This window comes from Plodia interpunctella, chromosome 9 (genome assembly GCF_027563975.2).
Source record: "Plodia interpunctella isolate USDA-ARS_2022_Savannah chromosome 9, ilPloInte3.2, whole genome shotgun sequence".
In the NCBI taxonomy this organism is placed as follows: Eukaryota; Metazoa; Arthropoda; class Insecta; order Lepidoptera; family Pyralidae; genus Plodia; species Plodia interpunctella.
Genome location: NC_071302.1, coordinates 6,541,104 through 6,565,656, shown reverse-complemented (window position 1 = coordinate 6,565,656; position 24,553 = coordinate 6,541,104). Strand labels below are relative to the sequence as shown.

The following is a 24,553-nucleotide window of genomic DNA, read 5'->3' as shown; positions in this document are numbered from 1 at the left end:
TTGTTTTGCCAATATGGCGCCTCTTGTGTTTTGAGATGACAACATCGCAGTTTGTGCCCTAATTGTCATTAAAATGTGTAATTATCGATATTAATTAACTACCTCATACGTTCAAAGAGAATCGGTTATACTAATGAAATTCTAAAATATATTAGTCAAGTGTTTTTACTGCGAATACTTTTACAAGTGCGTCTGTGGGAAAAGTACTAAGCTCCCGTAAAAATGGCGGGTGTGTTATCGTTCTGGGTTGTGTTTTCATTCCAATCGGAGAAACTCTAGAAATTGTTCTCAAGGTGTCCTGAAGTGCAAAGCAAGGTTGTGTTCAACGTGCAGTACGTTTTCGACGTCGGCATGTGTTATTTGATAATTTGACATTAGAAGACGTGATTGATCTGGTAAAGACGGTGCAGGTGTCATCAGTTTTGATGAAATTATTACCATGTCGCGTTGGGGCAGAGGCCGAGCTGGCAGTGTGGCCGTGCCACTGGACAGTGCCCTATTTAGAGAAAACAGTAATTGCCCTTCCGCAGCCCGTTCGGCAGGTACCGTGGGCAAGTGGGGAATCACAAGTTTTACTTCGATCAGGAGTGCGCCATACGGTTTGTATAGCCCTTTATAATATCTAAATATTAGTAAGCTATAGTATAAAGTTACTAACACAGTGCCCGGGCCTGAATTTTGACGCGCTCATTAGTGGCACGAGATTCCCATTAGATAACTGGTGAAAGTAAATTTGGTTCACTTGTGTATCAATGTCTTAACTGTCTTGCGTATTGAATGTAGCATTGTTGTTCTAAAATGGTATTACATATTTATATGTTACAGCTTAAATTATGAATAACTAGCTTTTGCCCGCAACTTCGCCCGCGTCTTTCTTGCGTCAGCTCATAACTTATTATTGACCAAATCTCGGATTCTAAACAATGTATCGCGATTAAACTTATACCAGATTTTAAGTTAGACCATCCACTACACAAATGTGAAAACCAGATCAAAATTCATCAATCCATCCAGTAGTATTTATATTTTGCACTAACAAACATAGCCCACTTACAGTTTTATCTTGTATATATAGATAGATATAGATATTTATTTGTAAAAAAGTAATGAATGAATTTTGTTCTTTCAGCTTTTGCCAATAATGTTGTTAAAAAACCAGTCCAAGATCAGAACAGTCCGCTGACAGTGCCTGCAGTTGAAACTGAACAGGCACCACCTAAGCCTAAAAAATTCTTTAAGTCCCGTAATTCTGAGCCATTTCCACCAGTACCACAGATAACATATGCTCCACCAGTACCAGCAGCTCCTCTTTCACCAGAACATCCATCAAATAGCAGAGACAAAAAATCAACAAAAAGAAGTAGAGCTTACACTCGAGATTCATCTTCTCCAGAGCTGCCTAGACGTAGTACTGAAAAATCTAAATCTAAAAAGACTTTGGCCACAAAGGCCTCTAGAAAAGAAGAGGTACCTGCACCAAATACTCAACCACCTAATAAGCGATATTTGGTTCGCAACCGGGATAAGGTTATCAATTATGCTGAAGATGGCAGCAACAGCCCAATTCCAGATTTCAGTCATTTTGAGCCACCTGTGAAAATTACATCTCCTAAGGTTGCTTCACCTAAAGTTTCATCACCAAAAGCTAGCCCAGTAATATCAAGCCCCACTCCTGGACCAATTAAAAGTGGTGTAGTGAGTCCTTCAACCAGCAAAGATACAAGTGAAGAAAGAAAACCACCACCAATTGTCCTGAGGATATCTAAAGGCACATCTAGAATTGTTAGTACAGATTCTAATGAAGGATTTACTTCACCAAGTTCTGATAGGCATTCCTCCCTTGATACACATTCTGATATTGGATCGGACAACAAGAAAAGTCCTTCAGTAGAAACAATTTGTTCTCCAAAACATGAAGGTCTCAAAATCACAATAAAATGTGCTGGTCTAAATCAAGAAATAAAAAAGGATAAGAAAAGTAAAAAAGAACATAAATCTCATAAGCGCCATTATAAAGCTATTGAAGATGAGCCTTTAAAGAAGGCAGCTTCACCTACACCAGGATCTGATGCATATGATCTCTATAAGACTTTGGCGTCACCGGCTCATGATAATGGGAAAGAATCTATAGTAGAGGATGACATTGAAAGTCAATTGGCTAAATTGGATTCTGCTGGTCCAGTATCCAAGTCTCCAAGGCTAGAAGTGCAGCCTAAGGAACTCCCACCAGAGCCAAAGCCACCTGAAAGATCTACAGGAAGATCACGGAGAAATAGGCCCAATATAAATTACAGTGAAAATGATGATTATTTAGATGCCATAACATCTAATTATTCTAAACAAGGAACAAAAACAGTGAGTGATATCAAAAGAGAAGGTAGGAAAGTGAAGAAAAAACAAGATTCTGTTGAGACCACTACTTTAGCATCACAAGAGGAGATTGTAGGAAATGTTGAGGAATCTGATGGTAACAAAAATAATGACTTAATTGATATATTATCTGGTGGCAATGATGGAAAAGCAAGTGATTCTACAAAAGTTAAAAGCAAGAAAAGAAATAAACAGAGCAAACCTTCAAGTCCTGAATATAATTCTGATGTTCAGGACAATATTCATCAAGAAAAGAAAGACACAGCTGAACCTGAATTACCTCAAGAGGAGCATGATACAGGTGAATCTACTCCAACACTTAGTGTAGATGAGAATCAAATTTATTCACAGCCTACTCAATCATCTGATTCTGCGTACAATAGCTGTCCTAACGAGACTTCAGAAGAAGACAGTCAAAAGATGCAAAATGATGAAATTTTCAAATCTCCTCATGGTGTGTCAGAGCCAGAGGAGCAAATAGATGACAAACCCAGTGTAAAACTGGTGATTACAAAGAAGAAAGGTTCTATCTTCAAGAGTAAATCTCTGGTCAATGATAATCCCTCTCCACTGCCAGCAAGGAAAAGACGACATCTCTATAGACATGAATGGGATGTAAGTGTAAAATTGTTTTATATTAGCTTTTGCTCATAGCTTGATTTATTTATTTTTCACCCATGGACCAAGAATTCTTTTCTGACGCACAATGTACTTTAGTATATGACAAGAGACAAAATGTATAAGAGCTATGCATAAATGCATCACACAATTTAGCAAGCCTTTCAATATTATAATATATAATAGGGGCATTTTTCTAGATCACTTTTATCTGTTGACTGGCATAATAAGCCCTAGATTTTCAAATCCGCATTTCACAAAGGCATTGATATTTTTCAGAAAGGAAATGAGACTCCGAGACCTGAGACGACAGAAACCCCTGAACTGAAAAATCCTGTTGCTCCGGTGTCTGAAGAACTCACTAGAGTCACGCGGTATAGAGCTCCGGATCCTATTGTCGATCCTATTGATGACACTGAAACGGTTAAGCCTTACACTAGTGTCAGATGCGCAAAGGAAGCTAAAGAGGTATATCTAATGCTTATAATCCTTACATATTATAAAACAAAGTCCTCTACCGCGTCTGTATGTTTCTTTGCGATAAACACAGAAACTACTGCACGGATTTTCATATGATTTTCACCGTTATAGACTTTATGTGTTTTTAACTGAGCGAACCCGAGACGGGCCGCTAGTACATTATAAAAATAACTAGAAACCTGGCCCTGCTTCGCTCTGTATAATATTATGAATGTTCAGGAATAAATTGTCAAAATAACATTGTAAACTGCATCAAAGCAAACAGAGGTGGAAGACGACTTTGTGTTACTATGTAGTGGCAAAACAATAAAATTGAATGAATGCTTTGAATGACTTTGTCATTTTACATTGGGTGATAACAAAACAACTGCTTACCATGAACCTAAAAAGTTAACTTATGTCATACATACAATGAACTTATCTTGGTTCCATCTTTTTTGTTTGTATGCAATATTGTGTTGTTGTGAAATAATATGACAGCATTACTCATGTAGTAATGCTGTCTTATTTTTTAAATTTGTCTTCCATTATTCGGTCATTTATGTTGTAATTTTTTATTACATAATCATGTTAACTTTATTAATTTTTTTTCAGTATTATACTGTGGTGAGAAATGTCAAGAAGGCCCATCAGATACAGGAAATTGGAGAGTTCCAGGAATTGAATGATGATGTTGAATATATTTTGGATGCATTACAGGTAATAAATATACATATAGTTGGACTTGGTAATTTCAAATGAGATAGTTAATGTCAAGGTGTGTCCAGATCCGTTGGTACCTATAGACCAACTGCATGGTGCTTTGCTTGTTACTGCCGACTTCATCTCTGTCAACAATTTAAAACCTGCGTTAGTTACTAAGCGTTTATTTTTCCGAGGGGATTACAATAAGATTAATTGTGAAATTTCACGAATTGACTGGGTGCAGGAATTCTCTAATAGACTGTTAATGACTCTGTTCAGTATTTTTATGACTATTAATTCACTTATCAATAAATATATACCAGTTGCTCAGTCAAATAATAAGTCGTTTCTTGTCTGGTATTCTAAAGCGCTGATTAAGCTGATTAAAGAATAAAATAAATATCTTTGTAAATACAAGACTTATGGTAATAGAGCGGATCTTAATGCATTTAGATTGCTGTTTGACAGGGTACGATAACTTGTAAAACAATGTCATCATTTGTATCTAGAGAAAGTTGAATCAATTGTAAACAACCCTAATTTTTTTTGGACTTACATTAAATCGAAAAATAATAATAAATGTCGTACTATTCCAAGCTGCCTTACATATAATAATATTCAAGCCAATACTGGTTAGGATATTTATAACACTTTTTCGACATATTTTCTATCTAGAGATGGGCAGGTGGGTAAATATTGGGTAGGTAAAAAGTGATAAATACCAGGGTAAAAATTAAAAAATACCCATTCATACCAGGTTTTTATTAAAAATACCGGGTAAGAATTGAATATTGTCTTTAAAAATTAGTAAGATATTACTTTATTGGCTTAACCTTTTGCCATTCAATATAAGATTTATATTTAGAATGAAACGAACAAATATATATATATATTATATACTCTTTAATCATCATAAATATTTCTATAAAATATATATTCCAATAAAATTTGTACTTATCAACAAATATTATGTCACACTTTTTTAATTTTTGGGATGCACGATCTATGTGTTCACTTAGATTTTTATAGGATATAGATATGTAACACAATACCAACAATCTAAAGCAAGTAAATGTTTACTATAAAAAATATTTCGATTTTAGTTTTAAAGTAAAAATGCAATATACATAGTAATAATAAAAACAAATAATCACAAATATCCATTTACCGCATAAACATACGCATAATTACTATAAATCTTGTAATATCACACACATCAAAATCAAATCACAGTCTTCTTTTTGACATTTAAAATATAATCAATAATATTAACAACATATCAACAATACTAACATATATCTCCTCTAATAGAACTAATTTAGTAGGTTGATATGGCACTGTTTTAGACATATAAAATAAAATCTGAATCAAATTTAAAATACCCATTATATCTATGTCAGTCTTCATTACTGCTACTATTACTACTACCACAGTCAAAAAATTCTATATTATATTCTGGTGATCTTATTATTAAGGCATTATCTACTCTAGTGGAGTTATAGTGACTTTCGTCCAAGCTTTCGTCTTCACTACCTGTTTGTTCAGTGTTTTGATCATAATCTGGAGTCCATGGACCAGGAGAGTCACTGGCTTCAGATCGCACGGTTTCATTGTATTTGTGAAGCAGATCCCAGTTATAAGAAGCGAAAGTAAGTTTAGCTGCTCTTTCGGTAGTTAAGCGATTTCTTTTTTTAGAATTAATATGACCATGCTTGCTAAAGGATCGCTCTGTGGCCGCAGATGTACATGGTGCAGTTAAAATACGTACTGCTATTTTACTTAAGTTTTTAGGTGAACAAAGTCCCTTCCATCATGTAATAGGAGTTATATTTTCGACTTTTTCCCAAAGAAATCGCTTTCTCCAAAATCCATCTCTGGCCTTGTAATTGGCTAAATCTGTCATAACATTTATATTCTGGGTTTGGGCCATTGTTTCTATAAATTCCATTGCTTGCAGGTCTTCGTCGTCATTCAAGATTAACCCTTGAGTTTTGGGGTCCAAAAGATAAGCCGCTAAATGTATAGGTTTTATACAGTCTTTCGTTCTTTTATCGACTGCATTAAAAATTTTTTGCTTGTCTGCGTTGCTAATTATTGTAACTTTCGGTAAAATGAACTCTAATTTTGACTTCATGTCTTTAAATATAGGAAAGACATTGTGTATATTACATTGGTTTCCTTCTAGTTTAAAAATTGGGTTGGTGATGGGTTCCAAAATAGAGATTAAATGTTCTAACATACCCCAAAAGCTATCATCTAGAAGAGTACTTTTAGTTTCTGAAGGAAGCGCTGTATTATCGTGAATAGCCAGTGCTAGCAAGGCTGACTTTGTTCTATTTAAACTTTTTAGGGAAGTTACATGGCTACCCCGTGCCATGGCTATTGGCAATTTCAGGGTTTCGCCGGATTTTTTTTCTTTAATAATGAGTTCAAAATTTGGCTTTTTTAAATTGTTTTTACAACATCTATTGCTATTTCGATAAACCCTTTAATAACTTCACATTTGATGATATCATGCGTTAATAAGTTTAATGCATGGGCCGCACAATTAAGAAGCACTATTTGTGTAATGTTATTTTTAACTAATTCGAAAGCTTTTTGTATATTTCTGGCATTGTCTCCAATCAAAGATACAAATTTTGATTCACCGTAAGCCCGCATTATTTTTGTGATTTCTTCGCTTAAGTATAAACTGGTATGCCTGTTGTCTTCAGTGGATAAACTTTTCACAAAATAAGGTTCAGGATTTGAAACTATAAAGTTTATTACTCCTTTACTACTAACATTAGTCCATCCGTCACACTGCAAATGCAAATAATTGGTTGTGTTTAAACATTCAGTCACTTCTGTTTTTATTTCGGCGTGTACTTTATCCAAAAGTGTTGTTGACAAGTTCTTCCTGGACGGTAATGAAAACAATGGCTGTAGATCTTGAAAAAAGTCTATCCATAATGGATGTTCCACTAGGCTCAGAGGTGATCCAGAAATGAATATTGCTTTTGCAAATTTTACCGTCAGTTTTTCCATGTCTTCGTCTCCTTTTAATTGCTTCTGCGAAGACGACGATGGCTGATTCAGACAGTGTTCACTATTTTCTGATTCCAACGAATGACAAATATAGGATAATGGGTGCGATGATGTTGTTGCTATAACCGCATCGTTAGTAGCACTGGTGTCATTAACAGCGGTTTTATTTTTCAGCTCATTTCTTACAATTGCTGGACACTTATCACATTTGATTAAATGACTTCCCATTTTGTTGACATTTGCTATTTTATATTTGTGGTCGCAATGCTTGCAAAACACTGATTTATTAGGCCCCACACGATAGTGCTTCCAAATGTTTTCGCGTTTCTTCCTGCCTTTTCCCATTATCTAAACAAAAGAAAATAATTTTACATTATAATAAGAACAAAAATCATTTTTAAAAAAAGTGACGTACATTTCACGATGGTTGAATGATTCTATTTAATAGATCCAATAGCAATTACTCTACGCATTCAACTATTCTACAAATTCAATGTGTACGGCCTGTGAAAGGTTGCTAGTTCACATCTCGCCTGGCACGATAGTCTGTCGTTTGTTGACTAAACTGAAACATATGTAGACACACATATCTACCACTTGCTATTGGTAAAGGAAAACGTGATAAGGAAACCTAACAACCTCACTAACACACACGATAATAAGATATTATTAAAATATTGAAAAAGTATGTATTAAAAGTGACTCACCTCTTTTGATTATATAAAATGAATGAAATTGCACTCCGTTGATAATAATAACTGGATATATATTTAAAAAATATTATTCAAACATTAGGTACCTGGTACATAATAACACAACCGATGCGTGGTGCATGCAAAACAAAATGGCGAACCTGTAACTTCTTAACAACATCAACTCAACTATCCCCACCACTTTCCAACTTACCCGACAAAGAGATGAGACAGAGACAGCACTATTGTTAATGTTCTTTTGTTCTACTGATAACGAAATGTCTGGATATGTTAAACGATGACGGTTTTACTCAAAAAACCAGTATAACGTTTGGTTTCTTTATTTAATAAGAACTATATATCTGTCAAAATACAATATTTTAAATTACATATATATATAGATTTAAATTTTTACCCCGGAATTTTATTCATAGACATTTTATATTACGGTTCTGTTCACTTTCCATGGAAACAAATACAAAATTGTTTCGAAAAAGCAGGTCAAAAGAATTTTCCATCAACATGTTTATAATAAATACTCTTTTAAATACTGTATTTTGGAAGTATATATATATTTATCAATTTCGGTTATTTAGTTGATAGGAAACCAAATTCTATTTAACATAAATATCAAATTATCTGTTGAAACCCGTTTTTTTAACTGATTTTAATTTATACCCGGTGTAAATTCAAAACGGGTGGGTAAATATAGTAATAAATGGGAATTTAACCAAGTCTCAGGTTTTTACCGGGTAGATGCCCATCTCTATTTCTATCTAATTATACACAGTCTACTCCTCAATCTAATACTAATTTACCGCCTACTTTGGCGTCTGGTGACACCGCATCTTATATTTCCAGTATTGAGATTGTATTGGATGATGTCGAGAAACATTTATTGTCGCTTGACACATCTAAATCGGCAGGACCGAACAAGCTACCAGCTTCCTTTTTAATAGCAACTGCTAATATGATATCAGTACCTATTGCTTTGTTATTTAAAAAATCGTTAATTGAAGGTGTCGTTCCATCTATTTGGAAGTCTGCGTTCATAAAACCAGTCCACAAAAAAGGGCCAAAAACAGATATTTCCAACTATAGACCTATCTCCAAGCTATGCCTCATTGCTAAAATATTTGAGCCTATTATATATGATCAGTTGTACCTGGCTCTAAAAACTGCATTTGCTTCTTTCCAACATGGGTTTCTTGGTGGCAGGTCTACAACCGTATTGAAACATTATTATAAAATTTGTCAAGGATCTTTGTTTCCGTCTCAAAATAATGTACAGCTCTGAAAACTACTTAGAATTATGTAAGAAACACCACTTGGTTCCACTGAAAATTCGCCGTGATGTTGCAGATATTGCTTTTTTGTTGAAAATAGCTTCTGGTAAGGTTGATTCTCCTGAACTGCTCTCCAAAATCACGATAAATGCTCCTCATAGGTTATTCACACTTAATCCCCCCCTTTACATTCCAGTTGTATCTACTAAATATCGCAAGAGTTCGTTAATTTTGTGTGCAGGTAGTAATTTTAACAAATTTTCAAAAAATATTGACAATAGATCAATCTATTTGCTCCAGTAAAATGTTGGATAGGTTTTTTTTTTATTCTCTTTCTCGTATCTACTGAATCACTGTAGGCTTATTTGTGAAGTGATATTAGTTTAATTGCCCAAATTTATTATTGAGTAGGTAGAACATAGTGCTTGCTTTTTATCTCCTTATTGTTAATTCTTGTTTATTGTTACATTTGTTTTACATAAATACCTACTTGTAGCTTTTTTTTTCTTGGTAGCGTGTATTATGTTCAACTCATTTGTAAACATATACCGTTTCTATTTGTATAATATGCTTCAGTGTAACTGTTCTTATTTACTAATGTGTTGTTGTTTATTGCTGTTGATCTTCCTAACATAATAAAATAAAATATATATCCTTTACTTAATCCCAATATTATTACAATAATTCTTCACGAGGAATGAACTCAAAACATTTTTACTATTATATGTATATTATAAAATTTTAATAACTTATGCAAAACAAGTTTGACCTTGACAGCATTTTCAAAGCAAATACCAAAATGTACTAAAAAAGATTATTAACATGCTTAAAGTTCAAATACGTCGATCAACTGACTCGAAACTGTGTTATCACAGGACAACAACCCGATGTCGACGCGGTGCCTGTCGGCGATCACGCTGGCCAGCAAATGCACTGCGCCGGCGTTCCGCATGCACCTGCGCGCGCACGGCATCGTGCAGAAGTTCTTCAGGGCGTTGCACGACGCTACCAACGATCAGGTATAAACATCTCTTCCTTCGGCTTACAACTAATAATTTAAAACATCATTTTCATTACAATACTAAAACTAGAAAATGTTCAACACAGGACCAGACTACAAGTAAAAACATTTTAATTGATTATATAAATACTTTTTTTTAGAGTTTGGGTCTCTGCACTGCCACAGTGATGTTTGTATTGTCTCAAGATCGGCTCAATATGGATGTCGACAGGGATTCGCTGGAACTCATGCTGAATCTACTTGAATCTGATGTGTCACATAAGTAAGTATAACTTTATTGCTGTTTTTAATATTATTTGTTTTGGAGATTAGCATATATAGATATATAGTATTGTCATCTCAACTAATATTATAAATGCGAAAGTAAGTTTACTTATTTATTACCTCTTCACGTGGTATCTACTCAACCAATCTTTTTGAAATTTCGGATATATACATATAATTAATATAGATATAAACTAATTTTCATCCCGGAAAAAACGTTTGTTCCTATGGGATTTGCGAATAACCTATATTCTATTACTGGTGGCGCTAAATGCTAATAAACAAACTAAAGGGTGAATTTTCGAGCATTTTGACCGCAGTCATTACCCGTCTTCAAAATAAAGAACCTTTCTAGAAACTTAAAAATCAAATATTAATAAAATTTGGATTATTATTCATAAATTACGGTAGTAAAAATATTCTTATCTTTGTTGAAATTTGAAGGAGGGTAATGACGGTGATCGAAATGCTCAAAAGTTCACCTAAAAACACTAGATGGCGCTATATATATTTTTATGCTATTGGAAAAAAAATGCAATGCAAAAACACTAGATGGAGCTGTGTATATTTTATGCCAATAAAAAAATTGCAATAAAAACATTACATGGCGCCGCGTGTATTGCGCTATGGAAATTTTATTACCACTATATCAATCCCATTTTCATAGAAAAAACTGTCCCCGAAGGCATTTAAGCGGGCGAAGCCGCGGGTAAACAGCAAGTATTATATGTAAAATGGTTCGAGTCAGCAAAGCGCATTGATGTCACCTGTTGTCACCCCACCTGTGTATGCTATAAAACGTGCGTACCGCTTTGTAATGACTCAGTCTTAACTCAGGCGTCGCGCGGTGCGGTGGTGTTGTTTTTTTGTTATTGTAGATTTTTATAATAAATAATAGTGTATATTGGCTCCTCTCCATAGTTTGCAATTTTCTGTATATTGCAGAGATAACGCATATTATACAATAACACATATTGCAGAATGGAGGAAGAGTTGTTTTTATAGCGAAGTTTTGACGGAAATTAAAACAATCATATTGCTTCCAGAAATGCGTTGGATGACTGCGGGCTCACTTCAGTCCAACTGGCGAAAACTCAAGAACGTGTCAGAGAACTTTGTGCAGAAATCAAGAGCCAAGGGAAAGCTCAGCATTTAGATTTGGACAATATTACTGTGAGTATATTAAGACTAGTTGCTATGTGTTACGCAAATGGCTTTATTGTTGTATGTACTTAGCTAGCACGCAAATTTTATAGTTCAGCAAGTGATTAAAATGAAATTGCATACTTAATTAGAATCGCGTGTCTGGGTATATGAGTAGCAAATAATTACATTATATGATTTAAAAATATAAGTACCTCATTCTATAAATTTCTCGAAGACAATATCTTTATATTGGATATTTTTCAATAGCATAGCATTCTGATGATTATTTCAATTTAAAAAAAAGTGACCTCGACCTGAACTGTCAGACCAAACCCGGGACCTCAGTGTTATCCGACTTTAGACTACAGAGTTCGTTAAATATTTATGTTTATTTGTAATATCTAATTTAAAAAAAAACACCTATATAGGGATCTCTTCATTTTGTATTGTAATTTCAGGTCGGGCATTTAGCTATGGAAACTCTCCTTTCACTAACGTCGAAGCGCGCCGGCGAGTGGTTCAAAGAGGAGTTACGCGTGTTGGGAGGCGTGGATCACATCGTGCGCACTATACAAGAATGCGCGCGCAGGCTCGAGGCGCCCGCGTCCACCTGGACCAGCAGCGATGTAGACGTGCTGCGGAAGGCCGACCGCTGCATGCGGGTGCTCGAGAATGTGAGTTGTATCGTACTACTACCTTTCCTAGATGAAAGATACATTTGATAGTAACGAATCAAGTAATGTCTTCACTTTAGTAATAACATAATAAAATCGTTTTATTTACTCTCTTTTCAAAGGTGTATATCTAATGGTTGCATGCTAGTTTGTTTAATGGCTATGGAATTGTTCAACTTCGTTCCAGACACTAATTCCCATGGAACTTGGACCCATTGGTCTTGGATCCATTGGCCCTGGACCAATTGATCCTGGACCCTTTGGACCTGGGGACCCATCATACCTGGTTCTCCCATTATAATGTTAGGTGGAAGTTCTCTGGATTGGAATCTGCACCTCAGCCACAATAGATCTGCATCGTTAGAAATTTTACTGCGGGAATCAAGTTTTCGGCTGCGCTATTAAGTGATACAGCCATCATATTTTAATTCATTTATTCGTCATCGTACATCAATTTTCAATTCTCGTCATTACTTCAATTTTCTTTTAAGTACTCTTTTATATTTTTATGGCCCAATAAAGATATAATAATGATTATCCCAGGTGACTCAACAAAACGAAGACAACCAAGAGTACCTGATCAGCAGTTCGGTGAACGGTGCCGGCATCCTGGCGTCGCTGCTGCGGCGGCTGGTGCTGGAGGCGGGCGCGTCGCCGCGACTGCGCGCGTCGCTGCTGGACGCCGCGCTGCCCGCCGTCACGGTGCTCGTCAACCTGACTCACGCCGCTAGCAGCACTGGTGAGTCACTCACTACCCGCCTGTGAGCCGCCCTGTTGGTCTGGTCTATGATTACGCCTTGGAGAAACATGCCAAAGCGATCTTCCTTAAAAGATATGAGTATACAAAAACTACTAGGAAATCAGAATCTTTCAAATTCTCACAATAACTATAATACATTTCAGTGTCTCAAGGTGCTATAGTAGTCGGCGCGCAGCCCCACGTCATGGAGACCTGCCTCATCGTGTTGAACAACCAAGGGAACTTCATACCCGATGACAGAAACTTCGAGTTCAGTGTTTGTGTGAGTACATTTGTGTGTAACATGTATCAATATGAAATGTACAACGTAACTATGTGGTTGTAGTTTTAAACTAAAAAGAGAAATATAAATCAAATAATCATGTCGAATCCCTTTAGACGACTTGAATAAAATCTGACACCAGTGTTGATAATAACACACTCGAGATGTGATGATAAAGCAATTTATTCTAAACGGTTTGTACTATCGTCAGTTCAGTCTACCACCTGACTCAACTCAGTAAAACAAGAATATGCTAATTTAAAGCTAATCACAATCTATTTGTTCCCACAGGTGCTGCACCTATTAATAAATCTGACTCAGAACAACGAAGCGAACACAGAACAGCTGCTGAACCTTCGCATCCGCGTCGACAACGAAGACGATATCATCTCCTCTCGCGTGTCCGCACTGGATCTCATTGTGGACCTGTTTTACAAACGCGAAGAGTTGGCTAGGTACAATCCATACTCTCTTTCATCTCCGCATTTCTCGGTTGTGTTCCGGACTGTGACGCCGCGAAAGTCAGGGCGGCGTAAAAATTTCAAAATTTTATAGATTCGGCTTTGATATTATATAGACATAGGTTAAATTTTGCCTCTGTTTTTATGAAATGTGTTATTACTTCTTGTTTGCCATTTCGTTGTTGTTATATGGAATTTTCCTTACATCCTTACTTAATATAATAAAACAAAGTCTTCTGCCGCGTCTGTCTATCTATTATATTATATATTCTATCTGTTCGCGATAAATTCAAAAACTACTGCACGGATTTTTCAGTAAATTTCTGACGAATTTGTCGGCGTATAATTTGTTATGATTTTACCCGAACGAAGCAGCTAATGATTTGTTGCCATATTTTCTAAATCAATAATTATTTATTTATTTCTAGGCGGGCGGAGGAGAATGCAGATGCGCTGTTAGACGGAGAAAAAGACAAGCATAAGGGGGATAAGAAAAAGCAATCTCAGGACGACATTGAAGAAACTGTTCAGAAACGTAAGTTGATAATAAAGTTTCTATAAATACAGTTTATAAAGAAAGAGAGAAGAGCTTTTTACTTTTGTATGAGATTTTCTTATACGCCTCATGGAAATTTTTAGTTTTCTAGAATCCCTATGATAAAAAGGCAGCGTGTCATTTTTCTGTCGATGTGTACGTATGTCTAATGGCTTCACACTATCGTCGAACAGTTTGACAAATTTTAGCGGATTCAGCAATGTATATGCCGGTTTTTTATTGTGGTAAATAAAAGTACTCATACAAACTATGCAATGCCACGATGGCACAATGGCACGATAGATGCTCAGACGTGAGTTCAGCGACAGGTGTTGGTATACAGTAACACTTCTCTTCCTCTAAGAAAAATCCTGAAAATCCCCGGTGTAAAAGCCTTTGCTCAGGAGGTTATTATGAGTTATTTTTGATCGACTGACAAGGTAACAGTAGAGTAGAGTAGAGTAGAGTGTAAAGCAATGTGTCGCGTGTCGCAGTGCTGGCGCGCGCAGGCACGCACATGGAGCACACGATGGTGGGCGCGTACACGGCGCTGCTGGTGGGCGCGGCGTGCGGCGCGGGCGTGCGCGTCGCCGCGCTCGTGCGCGCGCGCGTGCCGCGCTTCGCGCCCATGCTGCCCACGCTCTGGAAGTACTACAAGTTCCTCGCGCTCACCGCCAGCGTGAGTACCATCATGTTGATACGATGCGCTCGCAGCTACCACTTTTTCACGTCGTATTTTAAACTAAATAATAGTTAACGAAACTACAAATTACTAACATTTCGGAACGAATACTGCTGAAAAGAAATACCGAAAGAAACTCATTTAAATAGTAGTTCTTATCGTGGTAGATGGAGAAACAATTATATTTTTTACCGGGGGAAAAATTAATAGTGCACTATTTTTACGTTCTCCCCGGACAACATTCGACATGAACCGCTAACACTAATTTCGTTTCATGAAAATTTTACATTTTATTCAATTAATTCTAACTGTTCACTTGCTACTCTATGTACACAGTGCGACTTACTATTTATATCTCACTATCAAATCGATTCACAATGAAACACAGCTAGCTAATCCATCACAGTGTGCCATTGTAAGAAATGAAATGCAATCCAGTAAAGTCTTCATCTGAGAGCGATATAAAAAATGGAATTTAATTTATCACTACGTAAAATTGCAGGGCGAAGCGACGATAATGCAGCATGTGAAATCGACGAAGAAGATCATAGACTTCATGGAGGAGAGCGACGCAGAGCCGCAGCCGCAGCCGCAGCAGCAACAACAGCCGTACAGCTCGCCGTCCGACGTGCCGCAGGACATGTCTCTGAGCGGCCTCAGCTACAGCGCCGCCTCCATGGAGGTCGACGGCTACCACTGAAACACCGGGCTTCAGGTCCTTCCGTCTGGCGAGATATCGATTCTGCCGTCGTGTGAAAATAAACAGTCTGGCACACGAAAATTAGTTATGTGGTCAAAGTCCATCACGAAAATCTTAGATGGATTTACGCCCAGTTCGCTCCAGCGCTTGAGCTGGACTATTTTGGAAAAAATTGGGAAAATACTGGGCTGTGTATGTGTGTACTCGTTTCATATCATATCTATACACGACTTGTGTAGATGAGTGTAAGTAAAATATTTTCGAAAATGTGTCAGATGCGTCTGTTTTTCATGTAACGGTAACAGTGTCAGCTTGAATTGACATGTATTCGGGGTAATTTATTACGCACTTCTCATTTCTTTTTTTAACGCGACTTTAGTCGTTATAAAATTATTTGGACGGTAAAATTCGCACTCTAGAGTTTTGTCATCGAATTAAGAGTTTTAAGATTTGTTCAAATGTCATTATAAAAAAAACTAAATAAAGGCAACAATTTCGTTTAAAGACGTTTTATATTGTTTTTTTTTTTATAATGACATTTGAACAAATCTTAAAACTTTTAATTAGATGATAAAACTTTTTGACAATACTATGTTAATAAAGACAAAACTGTATAACCAAAAGTATATAACTTCACTTCACGTGTTCTTTTCGTTTTTATTAGGATTCATATTAAATTATATATATAATAGTCTAACAGATTGTAATACTTATCTCCGAATACTATCGACATCTCTCTCAAATGGTCGGATTATAAATGCGCGCGACCTTTATGTAAGTGTATTTATTAAATTATGTTGCGATATTACCGAGAAGTTGGCTTATGATCATATCAAAATATGTGAAGTAATGAAACTTGTGGTGTGTTGTCGAGTGATTTAGGCAATGTTAGTGACCTCACACAGGCCTTTTTAGAAAAATTAAGTGTTAATTTATATGTCTTGATATAAATTTGGCTGCTATTGTCGTTCCACGTCGCAGAAAGCAATGAGTTGACTCTTTGTGATAAGATTTGTAAATATGAAATCAATTGTTCGAATCCTTGTACATTGTCAATCCTGTTTAGTAATAATTTACATGCCATTTGTTATAATTGTCACATCCACATAACGAATTCGTATTCACCTGGTGAAGATACTTTTACACAGCTTTATTACCCCACCCCCTCTTTTTGTATCAATAACTCTTCCTTTCCAAAAATATTTTGTAAATATAACACAGACTGTTAAGGCATAGTTAGTTGTGTTGATCATGGACATGGGTTATGAATTCTTAATTAAATTGAGATATTCCGAGTTTAAGCCACTGAACTGGCAATATAAAAGTGCAAAAATAGTTGTGTAAGTGTATAATAGATATGTATTCTTTTATGTCAATATTGTGTCTGCACTTTTTGTATTATACGACTCCGAGAGGGTTAAAATTACTAAGAGTATTGTTCTAATGAGGCACAATCTTTTATTGTAAATAAAATTAGCTAGTAAACAATAGTTTTGGTCGCCGTTGAGAGTTAATTAGAGTGGGGTTTCTTTTATTGGATCGTATGAGATTGTACGCGCGTGTCCGGAATCGCCTGTATTCATAATGAATGTCTATCTTGGCGTCAGTTCGTTCCCGAAGACAAGGAATACGCGCAGATAAATGTACAAATTACTAACGACGTTAGTTGCTCGAAAACGAGAGAATGATATATGCTTAGTTATATAATATAGGACAATCTATGATGTTGGAATTTTAACCAATAGATATAGGGCTAGACGGCAAATGATGGTTAGTTGTTTCATTGTCACGTGTCTTATTTTTCATAGATTTCTGTTCTTTACCCGACTGATTGTCCGATAAGATACGAATTTTATTTTTTGAACCTTAAGATTATTTTTTTAAAAGGAATTTAAATGCTAAGGCACATAAACTACTTAATATTGACATTGTGCACTTTTAGAAGTTGTTATTTTTTCTGTGAATGTAATTTATTTTCACTGATTTGGAATAATGAACTTGTTTCTTTTAGGCTCTCCGCTCACAGCACTGTTCTGTGTTTTAAAATGTTTGCCACTTTTTATTACATAATTCAGTGTTGAAATGTTTGGGCAAAAACATGAAAATTAATAATTTTACATACAAACCAAAGAACAATATCGGTAGAATATTTTTTTATTCTGATTTTTTAAATTTCATAAAAGTCGTAAATTTTTTTAGTCAACATATTTTTATATATTGAAATACTGTTTATATCAATCAGTCTTCTGTAATTTTCAATATCACCTCATGATTTTTGACCTGAATTTCCTTCATCGATATGTATTGCCAAAATGCAACTATGTACATTGTGTTTAACTAATTTCGATACTGAATTATGAATACGCTTATGGATTGGTCACAAAATTATGTACAAGCTTGGATTTTTAATGAATTTGACTAGCCAATAATGATGACAGATATTGCCCTTATTTCGGACATTTGTGGCATTATTTGTTCCTATGTCAGCTACGTATTTTCTATTGTACTCGTGTATTGAACGAAAGCAATATCGATATTAACAATATTGCATTATATAAATCATCCAATTTCTAGATCATTTGCTCTAACAGAATCTTACATTTTATTCACTTTGTACTTATCGAGATATCTTGTGGGCATGTTTCCAATACACGGATAGATTCGTCGCGATTTCAACTATTAGTGAAAACTTATAGCTTGTTTAGATTGAAATGACGTTCGTCACAATCACAAATTGTAAGCAATTTTTATTTTAGTATGGCGCCTATCATTTCAACTTATACGAGCTATATTGTGTTTTTGATATTTTTATACAGTGCTAATACAATAGAAAATAACCTATGACCTATGTGACACGTTATAACGCCGACAATGAAGCTGGCGTTTCGATGGTCACGTGTTTTTAACGTCATTTCCGACAGCTTTAGTTATTTTTTTAAGATTCGGGTTTTATTGATAAACGCAGTTGTGAATGATAGTGATTGCTCTTTTTTTGAGGTTTATTTTTATCTTACTGATAGACCTTTCCTTGGTGTTCGTTGTATAGATCATTCTTATTGCCTAAATTATATTACGTAATTTATTGACCCTATGTATGACTACGCGTAGCTCTAAAATGCATTTTGTTGTTGAATTGCGTCATTTTATCACACCTGTGTTTTTGAAAATAATGTTGTTTTAGACTCGCGGAAGTTTGATATCTTGAGAAATTATATTATTGTATATGTACCGTGTAATTATGTTATAAAGTATTACGTGTAATTATTAAAAGAAGACGATTTAAATATACCTGCGTTTTCTTAAAATGAAAATATTACCAAGGTAGCCTTGTTATGAAGCTATTTATTTTTCTTTGTTTGGATGTTTGCACAATTCAGTACACCTAAAGGGAAATATTACAGCATATATTTTATTTCAAAGTGATTTATTTCTACGTAACAAAACGTTGTCTTTTGAAACAATAACTGTCAAATATGATTACAAGCGTGCTTTTACTAGGACTGGCAATGTAATTACATAAATAATAACAACGTGTAACTTCACTTACGCGTTTAGAGTTACCACAACTAGCATACTAAGTTTCAAGCTCATATAAGGTTCAGAAAATCTAGTTCTAGAAATACACTATCGGCTAGAAAATTCTGTTGAACAATGCGGCTAAAAACTATGTCAGTCCAATGCGTACGCGTGTCAATTTACAATAAATTGACACGCGTACGCATTGGACTGACTTTGCCGGCAGTGTATTGCTAGCGTTTATAGAGTTCTGCCGGCTACACTCGTATCTACATCTTAAACTCGCAGTTGTCATCGCGAATGCATGAACATTGCGTAGTGTGTATGAGTGTTTTTATTTACCGCAATGCAAAACCAGCAATGTGTGCCGAATCCACGAAGTTCGCCAAACTAGTCCCTGATAGTGTCGAGCCGATTCGACAAAAAAATGCGGCAAGATTTGGAACTATCAATAACTATCAGCTACTGTAGCGTCGCGTCTGCGGTACTTGTTTCGTGGCGTGGACTCTAGAAGCATCATTTGCCAGTCCATTCTAAGTGATCGATTTTTGTAAATTCTGTTTAAAAAACAGATGACTGCGTCGCTTGATGTATGTACATTTAGGGTAGTAGCTTCAACATTTTTTGTTAGTTATAAACTAAACAGAAATCAGAATTATCAATATTTTGGTCTGCCACAAATGTGCAACTATCCTACCGCCTACATATCCGAAATAAATATTACATAACTAACAAACAACGGAAAAGCATACGCTATAACAATTCTAACCATGATTCCGTAAATGTACAAAATTAAAACGTTTTAAAAACACATTATATAGGCGGGACGCCGTCTACCCTGGCGAGTGCGGGCGCACGCACGCCCTGCCACTCGCCCGTCTCCGTGTAGTTCTTGTTCACGGCCAGCAGTTGCTCGAAGTTGGCCTTCGCCAGCTTGTGCTTATTCGCTACCTTCTGCACCAACTCTTCATCGTACACGTCTTCTGGTACTTCCAGTTTCAAGTGCGCTTTCATCTCCTGCACCGTCACCAGGAAACAGTTCCAAGGCGACCAATCTTCGTGTACGTGCCAGCGACACAGTCTCAGCTCGGTCAGGTCGTTGCATTCGCTTATCGCAGAGTGAGCGTGCCACAGCTTCTCCACTATGAAGAAAACATCCCTGTCCCGAAGAACGAAGGCGAGAGAACCCCAGCACTTGCGACGTCGTTCGTCCCGCTGCACCGCGCGGAGTATGAATCTATACGGGGCCATGTCGATCCATAAGCGTTCCGTCACATCCTTCCACGAACACGACGTGCAAATAAAGAAACCACTCATTCTGGCGTTTATAGGGAATTCCGTATACAGCTTCACCTGATGACATAGCTCGCAGAAGTAAAGTCGACTGTCCTCCATTTTTCTGTAGTCCCTGATGTCTTTGCATTTTGTAACGCCAGAATTGAGTTCGGAATTCTTGATAAATTGGAGCACGCTGGCGGCGGTCCTGCGCCTGAGGAACTCAAGCTGATGGTCGTTGCACCTGCGAACGAGGAGGTCACATTCTCTATCCAATAGTGTTATTATTTCCTCTGCCAAATAATGTCGGAACTCTTGCAAAGCGAACTTCATGTCCACCAGAAGCTCTATGCGTTCTTTTACCTCCAAGTCTTCACGAATAAAAGTATAATAAAGCTCTTTCAGTTTTTTTGCTTTCTGTATTTCAATAGTTTCCATTTGCACTATTTTGCCATCTCTTCCGTACCAAGCGACCGGCTTGGAAATTTCTTCTAGGAACTTCTGTTCTTTTATCTTTTGGCTGTCCTCTTTCACCTTTACTCTGTAAGATTCGATACAGCGAAGTAGTTCCACTTCTTTATCGAGTAGTAATGTGAATTCTGCAATTTTTGGACCTTTGGCGTGTAATTGGGAAATCCTAGCAATTTCTGCGTGCTTCCAGCGATCAACCTGCAAAAAAATACAAAAAAAATATATTCTACTGGAAGTTTGCATACAAAAATATATAATAATATGAACTCTAATGGGCTATGCGATTCTACTGGAATTTTTATATAAATTAGTAGTGCCTTTGTACTTATTTTGTTATTTGTAAGCTTTATATTTGCAGTGCAAAATTGTGTACACAAATAAATATATATTTTCATCATCCAGTTTGACCAGCATTAACAAATACCTACATCAGTTGCTATAGAGTAACATTGATAATAACACGGGCGCGAAAGAGAGAATGTTTTGATCACGTGTCAATGAGCCAACGTTTTGACCCAGATTCCAAGTAAAGCTTTTTTGAGAAGACACGGATATTTTTCTCCGATTAGAACTGCTACTAACAGAACTGAACGATATAAGAATCTTGTGACCTGTTTTGAACACGCAAAGAAATAAAGCTGATACATAAGGCAGAAATGGATCACCATTGCATATAGCTGATCGAAGTCCTCACGCGTCCTGGGATATGTTTTGGTCACGAGGTCCTTGCGCAGGCGTCGATCCATTGCCTCTCGCTCCAAACGTTCTTCTTCCTTCATTCTTTCTATTCGTTCTCTAGAAACACAAAAATATAGCAGTCACATCGTCAATGCAGTAGCAGTTACGTCGTCAATGTATCTAATAGTAAAAAGTAACTAGACGGTATTCTTTCAGATTTTTAAATTGAATAGTGAAATCTATAATGAAAGCAGAGTGAGGAACACGCGCTTTCTTCCGCCTGGCCATGGCGGAAGGGGCAAACCCATGAAATGCTGGCTTGATGTCGTAAAGCATTATATGCGTGCCAATAATGATCTGACAAATAGGGATGCCGACAGCCGATAATAGTCTAAAAATATTTGTTTCTAAAATACCTGCATTCCGCAAGCCATCTAGCGACTTTCTGTCGAAACTGGTGGTGTCTGAGAGCTCGCTGGATGACGGTGGCGTAGTGGTTGTGGTTGAGGCGGATGATCATCTCTTCATAGGTCTCGTAGGGCTGCGGCACCACGATCTTGTCCGTCACGCTAGGAATATACGCGTGAACTGTCTCCATCTGCGTTGATTGGCTGTAGCATGTGTCCTAAAAAAGAAAAATAAGGTCGAAGATTTGGCTGTGATTTTTCAGTGGGCCTCCAGCTCGGTGTAAACAGTCCCTTTTTGGTTTGTTTTGATTTTAATTGGCTCTTTGGTTGCCTTATGTTACATATCGACTGTCAAGGCTAGTTATCCCTTAATCGTCCCATACGACATCCACGGGAGGTTATGGAGGAGTCTTACTCTAAAGTGACAAACACACGCATTATCATTCCTGTGCTTCTCTCATCATTTATTCTTCTGTATATCGATAAAACAAGCACGATTTTGTCTACATTTAACTGAGGTATCTGCAAAAAAATCAATAATCAAAAATAAGGTAAATACTGAAAACTACTTACGTAAAGTTTTTCTTTCTCTTCAGCCGTTTGGGTGTCTCTACACGTTTTCTTTTCAGGGGGTAGTTTTTCGGGCTTCTGTGGTGTCTGCGTGTAAGCATGATGGTACTCAGTCCCTGCAATGAGAAAACACGATATTATTGGGTCTGTTTCACATTTCGCTTGCTAATAAAGTATCCGGTTCACTGTAAGAGATTCCTACATGGGATAAGTCCGCCATTGTACAATATACTGTGTCTAGTATTAATTTTATTTGTGTACTTACATTCGTGCAATAAGTTGTTGCAAACAAACAAGTGTTTGATAGTCTTAATACGTGTTTACTTTACTACTCTAAAACGTGTAATAAATTGATTAATATGTTCGGATGAACCCTCCAACACGTACATAGATACAGTCAACTGTATCTCAAATACATAACGTTGTATTGTCCCCAGACGTGGAAATACAGTAAATTGTCAATGATTTAGTGTAAGTTGATGAGCAATTAACTGAACGATTTACTTATAATATATTGAATTTAAGTGTACATTTATGTATCAAAATTTCCTACTGAATGCGTGTAGATACATAGTCCGTAAATGCAGTATCCTGCAGAAACTTCGATTTGTTTGTTCCATGTTGTGGATATCAAGAAATGTTTTTTATATAGATACCTGTGTGAACATTTCTATATCCTCCAAGATAAGGCTTTTTCATTGGTTCAGAAAATATTTCTACATTGATTTGTTTGCATGTACGGCCGAACGGCACCGTAACTGTTAAAACATCATTCACAGCTATTTCTTTGTAAAGCTTGTCCAAGTTCAGGACTTCGTTGTTCTTCGTCATCAATTCCACTTCCACAATGCCATACTTATTGTAATCCAAATCCAATAAAGCCATCCGATCTTTAAGCGTGTGATCTCCTCTCACCATCACCAAGTTATCAGGGTCCGTTAGGAAAACTCCCGCCAAATTCTTTTTTATCTCGTGGACTTTCATTATAGAATGGTAAGAGCGAGTGAACGTTTCGTTTTGATTGAGTACTCTAAATTTAATGGCTATAAAAGGCATTGTCTTTTTCTTTGGTATGACGGCGTGTAAAAGTTCATGGACGTATGACTCCTTCGGAATAGAGGATAGAGCGAAGTCTTCGGAGTCTTTAGTGAACACATCGACGATTAAGTTGCCTAGGGCATCAGTCTTCAGGTCGGAGAGGAGGCTAGTGTCCTTCAATATGGTTCTGTTTTTTGTTAGGAGCAGGTTGTTGTTTGACACGGAGAGCAGTCTGGCTAGTTTACGTTTGACAAATTTAACTGGCGTATTCGCAGGGAAGACTTTGTTGAACACTTGGTCGGGGTGGAGGGGGGACTTGAACGTGACGAGGATGTGGCTGATGGGGCACTTGTACTGCTCGAGGTCCCGGGCACACGGAGCCGTGGAGTACCGGGACGTGGCGTCGTCAGCCGGGGGAGAGCACACACGCTTGTAAGGCGGAGCCGTCAGGAGCTTCTCCCGACCTAATTCGCATTGGCACGCAACTACCTCTTTTAGGCAATCCGGGTGTGGGGCATATCCTATAGTATTACTTTCATCCATCTTGCTACGTGATTTTTTACAGCAACTGACTAAAACTGTAGAAGTTTAAACAAAATATAAAATAAATAATCTACTTTTAATACGATTTTGACAAAATACAGCAGGTTGTTTACTTTATCTAACGACGGTTGCTAAGAAACACATAACCACTGACTGACATACATGGAATTAGTAGGTACTCCGTATGAAGAACTTACTAAATCCATGCTGACATGTCATTAGTTGGTACTACGTACGGAGTACCAACTGATTCCATGGGCAAGACATACAAATTATAAATATCGATATTAAACGTAGCATCAATTGTCTGTCTATATGGTCCTTCGTGAAGAAGTACATCCAAGTTATACCTAGGTAGGTATAACTTGGTCGCATTTTCTTTATTTTTGCTCA

General features: G+C 36.7%; 2 protein-coding genes across 2 annotated transcripts; one reads left to right on the top strand and one right to left on the bottom strand.

Moving 5' to 3' along the window:
- On the top strand, nt 1–18,948 carry LOC128672273 (protein wings apart-like). The gene is made up of 14 exons (XM_053749310.1): nt 1–599; nt 1,130–2,985; nt 3,268–3,456; nt 4,063–4,167; nt 10,033–10,176; nt 10,319–10,440; nt 11,489–11,615; nt 12,047–12,262; nt 12,806–13,001; nt 13,166–13,284; nt 13,576–13,739; nt 14,174–14,280; nt 14,775–14,959; nt 15,465–18,948. The coding sequence occupies exons 1-14, from the start codon at nt 440–442 to the stop codon at nt 15,660–15,662; spliced, it is 3,888 nt and encodes a 1,295-aa protein (XP_053605285.1). The 5' UTR covers nt 1–439; the 3' UTR covers nt 15,663–18,948.
- Nucleotides 18,949–18,984: 36 nt separating this feature from the next.
- LOC128672274 (uncharacterized protein) lies at nt 18,985–24,270 on the bottom strand. The gene is made up of 5 exons (XM_053749311.1): nt 23,236–24,270; nt 22,583–22,695; nt 22,019–22,227; nt 21,590–21,719; nt 18,985–21,122 (listed from the first exon to the last, which is right to left on the bottom strand). Exons 1-5 carry the CDS (start codon nt 24,158–24,160, stop codon nt 19,992–19,994), a joined length of 2,508 nt encoding a protein of 835 aa, XP_053605286.1. The 5' UTR covers nt 24,161–24,270; the 3' UTR covers nt 18,985–19,991.
- Between the last annotated feature and the right edge of the window lie 283 nt (nt 24,271–24,553).